The sequence below is a fragment of the Rhizopus delemar genome, genomic scaffold (assembly GCF_000149305.1).
Source record: "Rhizopus delemar RA 99-880 supercont3.8 genomic scaffold, whole genome shotgun sequence".
NCBI lineage: Eukaryota > Fungi > Mucoromycota > Mucoromycetes > Mucorales > Rhizopodaceae > Rhizopus > Rhizopus delemar.
Genome location: NW_027137834.1, coordinates 1,374,807 through 1,389,564, shown reverse-complemented (window position 1 = coordinate 1,389,564; position 14,758 = coordinate 1,374,807). Strand labels below are relative to the sequence as shown.

General features: G+C 33.6%; 3 protein-coding genes and 2 non-coding genes across 5 annotated transcripts; 2 read left to right on the top strand and 3 right to left on the bottom strand.

Moving 5' to 3' along the window:
* Positions 1 to 61: 61 nt before the first annotated feature.
* Positions 62 to 988, bottom strand: RO3G_10730 (uncharacterized protein; the record flags this gene model as incomplete). The annotated part of the gene is made up of 1 exon (XM_067665314.1): positions 62 to 988. One exon carries the CDS (start codon positions 986 to 988, stop codon positions 62 to 64), a length of 927 nt encoding a protein of 308 aa, XP_067521415.1.
* A 188-nt stretch (positions 989 to 1,176) lies between these two features.
* On the top strand, positions 1,177 to 1,250 carry RO3G_19126. Its single transcript has one exon. It is a non-coding gene; the product is annotated as a tRNA-Ile (tRNA).
* Positions 1,251 to 2,009: 759 nt separating this feature from the next.
* Positions 2,010 to 2,882, bottom strand: RO3G_10729 (uncharacterized protein; the record flags this gene model as incomplete). Its single annotated transcript, XM_067665313.1, has 1 exon — positions 2,010 to 2,882. One exon carries the CDS (start codon positions 2,880 to 2,882, stop codon positions 2,010 to 2,012), a length of 873 nt encoding a protein of 290 aa, XP_067521414.1.
* Positions 2,883 to 5,857: 2,975 nt separating this feature from the next.
* Positions 5,858 to 11,255, top strand: RO3G_10728 (uncharacterized protein; the record flags this gene model as incomplete). The annotated part of the gene is made up of 3 exons (XM_067665312.1): positions 5,858 to 7,811; positions 7,872 to 8,165; positions 8,266 to 11,255. The coding sequence occupies 3 exons, from the start codon at positions 5,858 to 5,860 to the stop codon at positions 11,253 to 11,255; spliced, it is 5,238 nt and encodes a 1,745-aa protein (XP_067521413.1).
* A 1,560-nt stretch (positions 11,256 to 12,815) lies between these two features.
* Positions 12,816 to 12,889, bottom strand: RO3G_19125. Its single transcript has one exon. It is a non-coding gene; the product is annotated as a tRNA-Asn (tRNA).
* Between the last annotated feature and the right edge of the window lie 1,869 nt (positions 12,890 to 14,758).

Below are 14,758 nucleotides of genomic sequence, written 5' to 3'. Positions count from 1 at the left end.
TCATAATGAGTGTGATCCAGCACTAGCGGCCTCTGAAACGAAAGCATCCGACATAACCGTGTCACCACGGCATGTTTTCGCCCGGATCCCGACCACGAGAAGCAGAAAGAGGAGAGGGAAGGGAGGACAGAATCTGACTCAAAGAGTCTTCATCGATCCAGCCCTTAGTAGAAAAGTACTTACCTATGGGACCCACCAGGTGAGCACGGCCAGCACCAAGACGAGAGAGAGCACGGGAGCAGCGAGTGAACTGGAGCTCAGCACATTCATTAGCCTTGTCAGCCAACGAAAGATGCTGGAGCTCAGGATCAGCCAAGTTGACAGGATCCAAAGGATCAAAACCGTCAACCAACGGAACCTTGGCGGCAGAGAGAAGAGAGATCACCTCTTCTTTGTAAAGAACATGGACGAGCAGACCAATAACCTTAGGGCCAGGGAAGCAGATGTCCAAGACACGAGACAGATCAAGACCAAGCAGACGCAGGTTACGTCTGATTTCAGCACGGGTAAGTTTACGATTGCGATTCAAGTACAAGTACTCGAACCCACGAGGAGCAGAGGGGTCCACTGGTTGGAACGTACGACTAGCAGCAAGTTTTCTTTTTTTGGTAACTGGCTTGGGACCAGCACGGGCAGCAACAGCACTGTAGGTAGGCACAGAGACAGTGGAAACTTGATTAGAAGGACGATCAAGTGTGGCAGAGGAGGAGACAACATTGGAATCAGTGGCAGTTGACAATTTGTTGGATGCTGATTTCAATTGGGCATGGAGATTAGCAATCTCGGCCTTTAATGTTGCATTTTCATTACGCAATGTTGACAATTCGTTTAAAATGTCGTCGTGAGTTGTAACACGTTCTTGAAGCGTGTTAACAGTGTTGAGAAGGTACTTGAACACATTTGAAATGTCATTTGGGTTTGACATGTCGACATTTGCAATGGCATTTGGCGACATCTGCAAATTAGCAAGGGTGAAATGTTGGGACATGGGTGATGTCTAAAATATTCAAAATAAGAGTTTTCGGGCTGAAAAAAATATATGTTGTAGAGAAAAAAAAGGCGCGTTTTTTGGTATTAAAATGGTGGATGGATGTATCGTATTGGTGTTGTAAATCGAGTTCAAAGATGAGCAAAAATAAATACCTTGTGTAACGGTCGGAAGAGCGAAAGAAAGGTGGTCGCTTAGCTCAGTTGGTTAGAGCGTGGTGCTAATAACGCCAAGGTCGCGAGTTCGACCCTCGTAGTGACCATTGCTATCGTACGCACCCATGACAAAGGTTCTTCGTTTATGTTTTTTAAACTTTCTTTCAGTTTGTCATGCTGTCGTGTTTGATCAAGAATAGTCTTTTTATAGTGTTGAAAGATATTGTAATTTTTTATTGCTTTAATGGTGTAACACAATGCAGCAAACTTTGGCAGCATTCGACTTTTCTCTCTCCAATTAGTTTAAATCCAGGAACATACAAGCAAATACGTATGAATACCGATAAATCCAGAAAAATACAAAAAAATATAGAATATCCATAAAAATCATCAAAAACAGCATATAATCAGAAAAACCAAAAACATATAAATAACTTCAATATTTCTTATACTTTACCTACTTACTTTTGTTCTTACTTACTTTTGTTTCTACTTACTTCATACAGTGGGTCAAAATACCTCACAAACGTATGATGATTTTTACTTATTTTTGATGTAATTCCGTAACAAATTGGCTCAATAATTTCAAATTTAAAATATAAAACTAAGTATGTGTGCACTACTGTGTGCCAAAAGTTTAAACTCAGATAATTAGCTGAGATCTATTAAGAGACAGATACTTAAGCTCGGTCTATTTGTGAGGTATTTTGACTTTATTGATATCTAGTTGATCCGCCCTTTTCATCAATGACAGCTTGTATTCTTTCTGGCATACTGTCAATATGCTTTAAGCACTGATCTTTTGTAAAGGAATTCCATTCCTTTTCCACTCTCTGCCATAGTTCGTGCATGCTTTTTGCTCTATTTTAGTACATGCTTAGCTTCAGCTTAAGATGATACCATATATGCTCGATTGGACTCAAATCAGGACTTTGGGATAGCCAGTCATCAATACAACACATACTGTTATCTTCCATATACTGTTTTGTAGACTTTGATCGGTGTTTTGGGTCGTTGTCGTGTTGAAAAATGGATGATTTCCAATCTAGGCCATAGTACCCGAGCGTGTCTTTAAGGCTTGTGCCAAGGATTTCTTGGTATACCTCTGAATTCATGGTGCCATCATATACCTGACATGCATACCCGGGTCCCTCACTGGTTATACAGCCCCACAACATGATACCACCACCACCATGCTTCACTGTAACTTCAATGTGATGAGGCTGAAGACGGTCTCCTTTACGCTTCCAGTAGTATTTACAGCCATCCGAGCCCCAAATATTAATTTTGGTTTCATCCGAGAAGATAACACGTCGCCAGTCGTGAATGGTCCAATACTGATGCTTTTTAGCCCAAGCTAATCGAGCTTTCTTGTGCTGTGCAGTGAGTAAAGGCTTCTTCTTTTTTATCCCAGCAAAGATCTCCACAGAATGCAAAACATTAACAGCGGATTGGAACGACATAGAATGCCACGACTCTTCCAACTTCGTGTGGACCTCCTTGGTAGTCCTTAATGAGTCATTTAGGACCTCTCGCTTGATTAGACGACGAGTGATGTCGCTTATAAGACGCTGTTTGCCATCTTTCTTGCGAATCCGGTTAGGCATCCACTTATTTGCATAGTTAGTAACAGTGTTTTGATGCACTCCAAACCATTTTGCAGTAACCTCAGTCAATACATCCTGCTCTATTGCTGATTTGATGTCCATTTGAGTTTCGTATGCTAAGGATTTGGGCATTTTTGCAGATGGATAGATGATGCAGTAGATGGAAACTTACTTACGGATTAGCGAAAGAAAAAATAATCGATCCTTTTCCAAAATTTAAATTTTATGTTCCGGGATGACTGCGCTAACCGGGAAATGTCTAAAACTTGCCGGAACATTGTTTGGAATGACTTATGGCGGAGAAAAGAATTAATTGATGAAAGTCAAAAAACCTCACAAATAGACCGCCTCCAGTTCATAGTTGCTTATTCGCTCAGTTTTCAATTTCCGTCGTCGGAATTTTATGCAAATATACTCAACGTATTGTACAACATCTGCGCAAAGTTTGAGAAAGATACAAAAGCTATTGAGTTATCTAGAAGACTATAGCGTCAAAAAGTGTTGAGGTTTGTGAGGTATTTTGACCCACTGTATTACTTTTTGATTATTTCAAATAAATATCATTCAAAGTAAATTTCTTTTATTTTTTTATTTTACTTAACACCAAGAACAAGAAGTCCCTTGAAGCATATACACTTCATTGTAATCCCTATTATATTATCTTTTTATTTTTCTTTACTCAAAACAGTTTGATCTACTTAACAAGATCTGGTGGTCACTTATTACAAGCGAACTTATATTCAATCTATTACTCTTTTTGGAATCAAATCCTATCTAAACCTTTGATCTTATATCAAGACTTATTCAGTACAAACCTATTTATACTACAAAAACCTTACACAATCCAATCATCACAATGGCTTGAGATTTGAATAGGCTTTTAGATTGATAATATAGTTGATAAGAAGATTTGATAAGAGTTTTTAAAGGTAGATTCGTTGCTAATAGTGACCACCAGATCTTGTTAAGTAGATCAGACTTGTTTGTAGTAGTTTAATAAAAGGTTTGAAAGTGTTTACAATGAAGATAATTTGCTTCAAGGGACTTGTCTTGCTTGTGTTTTAAGAGTGTTATACCAAAAGATTCAGGGATAAAGATACTTGATTTATTGGTTATTTATATATAAAAATATAACAAAGAGAAGTTAAGATAAGTGAAGTAAAATAGAAATAAAAACTTGTCTATTTTATAGACAAAAGGGAAATAAGGTTTCATTTTGATATAAGGTTCATTTTTGATATAAGGTTCGTTTTCGTTATAAGGTTTGATTTAGTTATAAGGTTTGATTTAGTTATAAGGTTTGTTTTTGAAATAAAGTTCAAAAAATGAATAAGGTTCAAAAGTGTAACTTTAACGTTTTTGTTGTTATGGCCTTAAGAGTTTAGAAGTAAATTTGACTTTTCTTTAAAGTGTAAAAGAATTTGATCCAGAGATTTGTGTTTAAATGAATAAATTTGGCTTGCTTGTAGTAAGTGACCACCAGATCTTGTATTGTAGATCAAACAGTAAAAGGTAATAAAGAGTTTTCTTGATAAGAGAATATAAAAGTGATACGATGAAGATAATTTGACTTCAAAGTGTTATATAATGGTTTAAATAATAAAGGAAAAGAAAAAAAAAAAAAAACAAAGATCAAGAAACAGTTTGGGTACTTTTTGAGACTGATCTTTATTTCAGTTTAAGTTAAAGTAAAAATTATTCTAATTGAAGGCAGGTATTTATATCTCATTGAGTGAGTGGCTTGATAGCTTCTATTGTTATCGTTCTTCTAATATTCAGGTACTTTAGCAAGTGTTATCTATAATTATGATTATGAAAACTTTTCATTTGTTCTTTTGTATGTCTGTCATAGATTATCTTTTATTCTGGGTGTTAAGGATACATAAGATCATAGTCACTTTATTTTAGTAAAAGGAATCGGATATGATCCTGGAATCGGATATGATCCTGAATAATATGTTGACATAACTTGGAATCCTTTATAACATTATTCCCAGCACAGATCAATAAAAGACTTTGATTAGATTTTTATATTAAGCTTTATTCATATTAACTTCACACAGTCAAATGTATGGCGTAGTTGTAATATAGTTTATTGATGATATGAGCATGTTGAATAAGGAATGACAATTACTTACCGGATCATCATTAAGTCATGTAAACCTTTATCCTAACTGAGATATTATTATTAGCCGTAATATCCAATCACGGAACTAGGGGATTTTATATTCATCCGTACCATCTCCTAAATAGTCCTACATCCAGAGTTATCTGAAACCATCCCAATAGCATAATTGACAATACAAGCTAGGAACAGGCTAAACTAATAATTAGTAATAGTAATTATCTATTCTGTCGAATTGATCATAAATCTGTCCTAATTCTTTATCCGTATCATGTCTATAAATACTCTCACTTTTTACATGTAGAATTTATCATATTCAATCTTAGTTATCTTAACTTAATAAAGAGATACCAAGTTCTAACAGTATTTCTTTATCTTTGTTGTTATACTACTTTTACCTAAAACCCCCTATCCTAAACACTGGGAATTCCTCACTGATTTGAATAACGTTATTTTACGCGTTATTTCAATTATGTGAAAGATTAGCAATATTCCTGACATTGGATTGGATTTGGTTATTTTAGTTGATACTTCTTCTTATCAAAGAACTCTTGTCGTATTTACCCCATTAAATACTTATTATTCGTATGAGATTACTCAAATCTTATATAAAAAATAACAAGTACTGAATACATAATATTATATATTACATATTCTCTAAGACTCATTTACAATATTAACCATATACAATATTTATATTATTCAAGTTCAATACTAAAATTGACCTTGAACTCACTTCGGTCCCTGAATAATTTTATTTCCTATATAAAGGCGTAGTTTGATTAAATGGGTTCTCTCTCTCGTCTTGAAATCTAATAAAGAGGTTACATAGAGACTCATTCACTAGTTTTCAAGTACTATCTCCTTTTAATTCTCAAATTTTTATCTGCAATATCTCATGTTTGAATGATTCTCTATAAATCAATCCCTCTAAAAACGTGAAAAGGATTCAGCTGACGAAGTAGCTAAGTCTTTGGATAGAATGGATCTTGAAACTCTCGAAAGTAGAGCATCAAACTCATCCATCCATCCTCGTGATGATCCATCCATCGAAACTGATGTTGATATGGATGAAGCTACTGATTCTTCTCCTGTTGTTCCTTCTTCAGACCCTCCTAATTATTTGGAGAGGTTGATGGTTCAAAAAACCATGTTCTTTGATTTAATTGAAAAATTAAACAATAATAAAGCGAGTTTTATTTTAGAAAATAAGCTAACTTTACTTGAAGAAAACGAGAAGCAATTGAGTTACGCTGTATCAGCTTTAAATGATGTCAACGCTCTTATTGCTTCCCAGTATGAATTGCGTAATCATGAGTTGAAGGGCAATGGATCTAAAAATTCATCACCCAAGGATAGACTAATCCCAAGCCGTGAAATCCCAAGGTTCAATGTCAACCCTACCGCTAGTGCTCTGTATCAGCTCACTCTTCGGGAAGGTGATAAAAACGTCAATCCAAGTAATGAACCATCTTTGGATATGTTTATTAGAGATTTCCAAAGAAAGTTCTTGGATTATGATGTATCTATAGAGGATCATTGGTTGCACTACCTGGAAGTTTCGTTTGAAAAGTCTGACAGTGATACCGACCATGATTGGTTCGAACGATTCATCAAAAGACGTTGTATGGACAAGAAAACCGCTTTGAATTGGGATCAGGCAAAAGAAGTCTTGAAACAACGCTTCGATCTTGCTTCACAAACTACACCAGAAATGTGGTTTAAAAACCTTATCAATTTCAGGCAAGAACGTTGTGAAACTTTGACCCAAGCAATGGATCGATATCGTCTTTTCTCTCTTGGTGCAAAGGTCAACATGCATGATAACACTTTCTTGATTGGACATTTCATCTCGAAGCTTCACACTGTCAAGTTTCAAGAAATGGTCCAGGCTACTATTACAAGAAATCTTCCCTCTCTTGTCTCTGCTAACTCCAATACCACTGGAGAGAGTGTTTATTCAGCTCGCAATTTGCCTATTTCTCTTCCCAAGGAATGGAATGTTCTTGAGTCAATTCTCATTAAAGAAATGGCTAACTTGGAATCTGCTTTGTTGAACATCCTTAAGGATAAGAAAAAGGAAGAAAATACCAAGAAATTCGGTGAACATGATGATAATGCCAATACTAAAAAAAGAAAAATGGTACATCAAAGTGAACATAAAAACCAAAAAGCTTCCAAATCGTCTGTTGAATTTCAGCAAGAAATTGCAGATTTAAAGAAGCAAGGTGTATGCACATTTTGTAAGACTGCCAAGTACTCTCCTGGTCATTACTCATCTTGTTCTGTAAGGCTTGAATATGTCAAAAGAAAACATGGCAAACAAATTGTAAGTAATTCTTCTAAAGGAAATGACAAAACTGTTAGCAATTTAGAGTTATCCAACTCGATCACTAGCATTAGTCAAACAAATAAATCTCCTAAAAACAGAGTTACTGATTTATCTTTATCTCCTAGTAATAATGAATCTACCTCGCAATCTTATGAATTAAATGAATCATCCGATGACGAATTTGAATTTTTATATAAACATTATGACAGAAATATAATCTGTTCAAATAAAAATATAAATGCTAGTTTTGATGAAGAGTATAACAAAAATGTCTTTGCCATTCGTAATAACAAAGTTGGAGAAGATGATAGTCTATTCGAATCGGATAATGTGGCTTATTCGCCTGTTACTCCAATCACGCTTAATAATGTGAACGCTTATGGTATCATAGATACTGGTGCACGTGTTTCTGTCATGAATAAAAAATTCGCAATAGACAATAATATTAAATTTCATTCAGTTCCTGGTAACCTAGTTTTAGCAAATGGCGACCAAATTCCCAGAATGAGATCTGTTGACTATGTGAATGTCGAATACGACAACATTGACTACATTATTAAACATAAGTTTGATATTATTGACGATCATGCTTCCTCTTACAACTGTAAAATTCTTATTGGAACAGATTTGCTTCCTAAACTTTCCATTCATTTAATGAATGTAGCAGTTAAACATAAAAGTACTGAAAAAGAATTAGACGACTCTATTCTAGATAAAGCTTATGAACCAAATATTTCACGAGCCGGTACAGAAAAAGAACAAAAAGTTTTTGATATGGCTATTAAACCATACATCGAAGCAAACAAAAAATTAAATAAGAATTCTTTATGTAATATTAAAGAGGCTGTTTTACATCTCCCAACGCCAAAAGATTATGTTGCCAATATAAAAAAATATCCAATAGCATATACTTTACAGCCTAAAGTAATGGATATAATAAATAGTTGGTTAGATGAAGGTATTATCATTCCAGCAACTCCATCTGGATGGAATCTGCCTATGACAGTAACTCATAAAAAAAAATCTAGACGGCACTAAGACTGATAAAATTCGATTAGTGTTGGATCCTAGAATGTTAAATAAGGTCTTACCAGTTGATAATCATCAACTTCCATTAATTAACGATATATTCAATTCTATGTCTGGTGCAGTCATTTTTAGCACGTTAGATCTAAAATCTGCATTTAATCAGTTTCCTGTAAATAAGGATGATCAAATTAAAACTACTTTTACTGCGCCCAATAATTTACAATATATGTATAGAGGTGCTCCTTTTGGAATATCTACAATAAGTCAGCTATTCTCTCGTATAATGTTAACATTATTTAAAGATCTTCCTTATGTAAAATGTTTTGTGGATGATATCTGTATATTCAGTTCATCTATACATGCACATTTTCTTCATGTTAAAAAAGTGCTGCAAATATTAACTGATGCTAATTTAAAAATTAATTTTGAAAAGACCTATTTGGCAAAATCAGCCGTTTATTTATTGGGATATTCTATTTCTGCCTCAGGAAAGCAGATTGATGCCCGAAAATTAACAAATATATTCGATTGGCCTCGTCCTACTACTCAAAAGCAAGTGCAAAGTTTTCTTGGATTTGTCAACTATTTTAGACAACATACTCCTAACGCTGCACTTCTCATGGCTCCCTTAGATGCTTTGCGTTGTCATGATGAAAAAGTTAAAGGTCCTTTCGAATGGACAAAAGAGCATCAAATGCACTTTGATAGTATCAAGCACATTTTGTCTTCAGAATTGATGTTATCCCATCCTGATCTGTCAAAACCATTTTGTATTGCTACTGATTCATCAGATTACAGTACTGGTTGTTGCTTATATCAAGAGTTCGAAGTGACTAAACCTAATGGCGAAATATCTAAAATCAAAAGATACATTGGTTTCATGTCCCGTTCCCTGTCAAGAAGCGAAAAACGTTATAGTGTTACAATGCGTGAATTGCTTGGTGTAGTTTATGCCTTAACCCAATTTCATAAATTCATATGGGGCACACGATTTACTTTATACACTGACCATAAAGCTTTATGCTATATTCATTCCCAAAAGAATGCCAATGGTATGCTTATTAAATGGCTTGACGTCATTCTTGACTATAACTTTAGTGTCATTCATGTTCCCGGCTTGGAAAATGTCTTACCTGACAAACTATCCAGATTATATCCGCCAAAGGATACGTTCGAGCATGAAAGTGATATTAAAAAAGGCAAAAGATTATCCTCATATAGACAGAATCATGCTATTTCTGAGACAATTAATACAAAGAAAAAACATCGAGCTTATTCTAAATACAATGCTGCTATAAACATTATTTCAGTAATTCAAGAAACTACAACTTCTGATGCACAAAAGGACATCACACAAGTTAAAGAAAATACTGATATAAGAGATATTGATTATAACATTAATGATCAATACTTGTTTTATGTACAATCTGCACAGCCATTATATTCGGATTATCTTACACCTCCTTTGGCTGAACACCAACAGTTACTTATAGATGCCCATAATAAAATTGGTCACTATGGTGCTGAACAAATGGTCAAACGTCTACATAATGACGGTATCCATTGGCCTAACTTGATAGGTGATTGCATTAAATTCATTAAGCAATGCAAAGATTGTATGAAGCATAATATAGAAAAAAGAGGCTTTCATCCTCTACGTAGCATTTATAGCTACTATCCGGGTGATCATTATGCTATTGATCTTGGTGGTCCTATGCATACTACCTCCATTTACAATAATAATTATTTTATGGTTATTATCGATGTTTGCACACGCTTTTGTATACTTCGTGCTCTACCTGATAAAAGATCAGATACAATTTTACGTTCTCTTATTGACGTGTTCTCAACTATGGGTTTTCCTACAAAACTCCAAAGCGATAATGGAACAGAGTTTAAGAACTCGCTCTCCAAAGATTTAGCTGATGCTATGGGCTGTGATCATCGATTCATCACTCCTCTACACCCATCTGCTAATGGAATTAGTGAACGTACTGTACAATCAGTCAAAAAATTACTGGCTAAAGCCACACATGGTGTTGGCAATGATTGGGATTTATATCTTCCATCTATTCAACTTGCTATGAATAACCGTATATCCAAACGGTTAAATTCAACACCTTTCTCTCTTATGTTCGCACGTAAAATGAACGAACCTTATGGTTTTCGATCTGACAAAGATAAGCTCAAAGAAGTTAAAGATAAACCACCAATGTCTCATGAAGAGCTCATGAAACGCATTGATTATATGACTGATATTGTATTCCCAGCTATCGTTAATAAAACCAAAGCACAAATCGAACTTGAACAAGCAAAGTTCAATGATTCTCATAGGCTTGTTGATTATGCACCTGGCTCTCATGTCATGGTTCGTATTCCAAATAAATCTGGTCAACTCGCTCCTGCTTACGAAGGACCATATACTGTCGTACGTAAAAATAAAGGAAATGCCTATATCTTACGTGACGAAACTGGTGTCCTTATGCCTCGTGCCTACACTTCCGTTGAGCTGAAATTAATCTCTAATGAAGAAGTTATCGAACTGGATGATGAAGGTAATGAAATCATAAATTTCGAAATCGAAGCAGTTATAAACCATCGTGGCCCTCCAAAAAACCGTGAGTACCTTGTACGTTGGAAAAACTATAGCAGTGAGTGGGATGAATGGCTATCTGCAGATAAGTTTAATGACCCTAACACACTACGCAATTATTGGAAAAATCTTGGTAAAAAATATATTCCTCCAAAAAATGCTCCAATTACCAATTCTCCATCTTCATCTGAACTACTAAAATCCACTCCATCTGGTACTATAAGTACTGCTATGAAACATTTCTCTTCTGATGATGAAAATAATTCTAATTCGGTTGATAAAAAATCCACAATTAAATCTAATGTTGGCTCTTCAGCACGGCCTGTTAAAAGAACTCGTCGTAATAAGCCTCCAACTAACAACGCTTGTGATACTCCTTCCACAGCCACTCGTTCCAGTAAACGACTTAAATCTCTTCATAAGTAAATTACTTTTCATTTACAAAAAAAAAAAAAAAAAAAAAAAAAAAAAAAAAAAAAACCCAAAATAGTCACGAGATTTTCATTAAGGTAATCTCATACTGGTCGGGGGCTATGTCGTATTTACCCCATTAAATACTTATTATTCGTATGAGATTACTCAAATCTTATATAAAAAATAACAAGTACTGAATACATAATATTATATATTACATATTCTCTAAGACTCATTTACAATATTAACCATATACAATATTTATATTATTCAAGTTCAATACTAAAATTGATCTTGAACTCACTTCGGTCCCTGAATAATTTTATTTCCTATATAAAGGCGTAGTTTGATTAAATGGGTTCTCTCTCTCGTCTTGAAATCTAATAAAGAGGTTACATAGAGACTCATTCACTAGTTTTCAAGTACTATCTCCTTTTAATTCTCAAATTTTTATCTGCAAATATCTCAACTCTCATGAATACAATACATATTCTAAAAGAACATGTTTAATTGGAATTGATTGTATGATCTTATTTAAATAAACTTGTATTTTATTTTATTTTAATTATGATCTTGTATTAAGACTTATATTTATTAACGACAACTACAATCAGTTACTGTTCTACAACACAAAGGACTTGACTTGCTTGAGTTATAAAGTAAAAATAAAGAGTTTTAATAAAGAGGAACTCGATGTTTATTTGAATAAAAGATATTTTTCAAGTGAAGTTTAGTAAAATTATAAGAGGGGATATTTATATGATTATTATTTTTTTGTGTTTTTCTATTTTTGATTTTTTTTTTGTTTATCTTTAGGGACTGAGGTCCCTCCTTCGACTGAGTCCCTCCTAGGACTGACTCCTTCCTAGGACTGAGTCCTTTCTTCAGCAAAAGTTACACCAACTGCGTCACAAAAGTATATAAAATCACAAACCGCAGCCTTTGTTGGCGTTAATATTGTAACTTGTTAGTACTTGGGGCTTGGCTTGTGTTAAAGTGATGTAGATTTGTTTAAATTGAGGTTTGAAGTCTTGAATGACTTGAGTTTAGGTAACTTGATTGAACGTTTAACAGTTCTTTAGAGTAAATTGTCTTTGAGTAGTGACCACCAGATCTTTTTAGATCAATAAGGTTAAGAATAAGATTGTTTGATAAACGATAAAAATAAAAGGGATCTTTCTTGATTTGTGATAACTCGGGTATCAGATCAGAAAGAATAAGTAAAAATAAAAAGAAAAGAAAAGGTAATTGTGACCCAATAAGAAAAGATTGCTTTTTAAGCGTAAGAAGATTTGATTTATTGAATTGGATTGGATAATGTTATTTTGTTTAAAAATATTCATCTTATTTATATAAAAATTGGCGTGGCTTATTGTTTGTGCTGTTTGTCATCTATGTCGAACGACATCAATGTCGCTGGACATCAAAATTATTCTTTGATCAGCATTGTTCTCTTGATCAAAAATTTCATCATTTGTGCTACAATATTGTACGGTTCTTCACTACAGTGTAAAAAAAGACGTGACAACAAAATAAAAAATAAGACACGACAGAGGGGAAAAGTTTAAAGATCGCTCCTAGGTGGGCTCGAACCACCAACCTCCTGATTAACAGTCAGACGCGCTAGCCAATTGCGCCATAAGAGCTTGTTGCGACCTGACAAGATACTGGCCTTTGGAGGAGTAAGCTCAACTTGAGTTCGCCACTACAAATAATGTAGGAGCTTTGACGTAGAATTTTAACAGACCTAACAATCATAGATTCGTAGATTTTATAATTTTTTATGAGAAACCATTATATCTTGCTGTATTGCACCTTTTTTAATTTTGAAAAAAGATTTAGGTGCGAAAAAAATAAAGAAATTGAACAGTATTTCTGTTTTTTTTTGTAGGGTAAGTATTCATAAAGTTATTCATGTTTTAAAAAAGTGTCTTTTTTTTTCAAATGATCTTTTTTTGGAAATCCTGTTCCTCTCTATCGTTGAAAGACCGATATCTTTTTTTTTTATTTTTGAGGGCAAAATGCGGAAATCAAAAGTACTTTTCGGATTATTTTGCTCAGAAGAATACATATTAGGAAGGTAGTCTGTGGTTTTTAGCTTAGGTCATTACAAACGTGTTACAGAACGTAACAAAATAGTCGTGTTTGGGAAAAAAAAAGACAAAGTAAAAAAAAAAAGAAAAGAGTCTAGCAATAGAAAGCTCATTATTCAAATGAAAACAATAATTTAACAACAAATATTCTTTATAGAAATGCAACTGTCTTTACATTATAAAATAATAATAAAATAAAGAAGCTCTGCTAACATTTTGTTACAAGGCACTTATAATTAACAAATACATACAAAACTCTTTTGTTTATCAAGTAAATAGATTGTTTTATTATTTTTTATGACAAATATTGTAAAAGAATATATGTTTTTAAGCTTATACTAGTTCATTACTTACTTTATGTTTGCACATGGGTGTAATTTGCCATTAGCCATTAGCCATTAGAGATGTGAGCAATGGCAACTTTCTTTATCAAAAATAACTTTTCAGCAATAAACAACAATATAAGTTTGATATTCTTATAGTTTTATCGTATTGGAAAGAACAACTTTGCTCATAAGGTTCATGTTCGTCATCCGAATGTGTCCCATTAGGAATTCCTAATGTAAGAAAAAAAAAAAAGAAACCGACATTAGACTTGGTTGCTATTGTTTTTTTTTATAAACTTACATTTGACTAGAGCTTGAGCTTTCTTTTTTATCTTTTGTACCTTTGGCATCTAATGTGTTCCATGAAACAAGACCAGGGAGAAAAAAAAAAGCTATTTTACTGCTGTAGTTCGTTACCGACTTCGTTTTTTTTTTACCTGAAATAAAAAAAAAAAAAAAAAAAAGAAAAAATAATACTCTCCATGTTGAGGCTATAGCACTCCAGTAATAAAACTTGTTCAAGCAATGTATAAGTTATCTTTTAGGATATCATTAAATGTAAACTACATGAAAAGCAACTATTTTTGACTTATATGTTCAGACAGTGAATAAGTGTAACATTGGTAAAAAAATAAGGCTACAAAAAAAAAGTACTTTTCTTTTTTCTTTCTTCTCTTTTTTATAAAAGGTAAGTTCTTAATATTATATATATTTCACTCCTGTTCTAATGGTACTTGTACTTTAGTAAAATCGTATTTGTTGCTTTCTTAATGTTTTAAATGGTCTTTATAAAATCTCTTTCCCAGGATTATCATTGCTTCTTCTTTTACTTGTTGGTATAAACTTGGCTGGTGTCTTTTTTCTTTTCTTTTTCCTGGTTCATCTAAAGTAAGGTGCTATTACTTTTACTACATGTACACAATAGCTAATAATTATTATAGATGCATGCTGCTTCCTTTTTCTTTACTTGTTGGTATATGCTTAGCTAGTCTTCTTCTGGCCTATCTAAAAAAAGGTACTATTACTTCTACTACGTATACTCGATAGCTAATAATTATTATAGATACGTACTACTTTGCTTTGGCCTTTTACTATC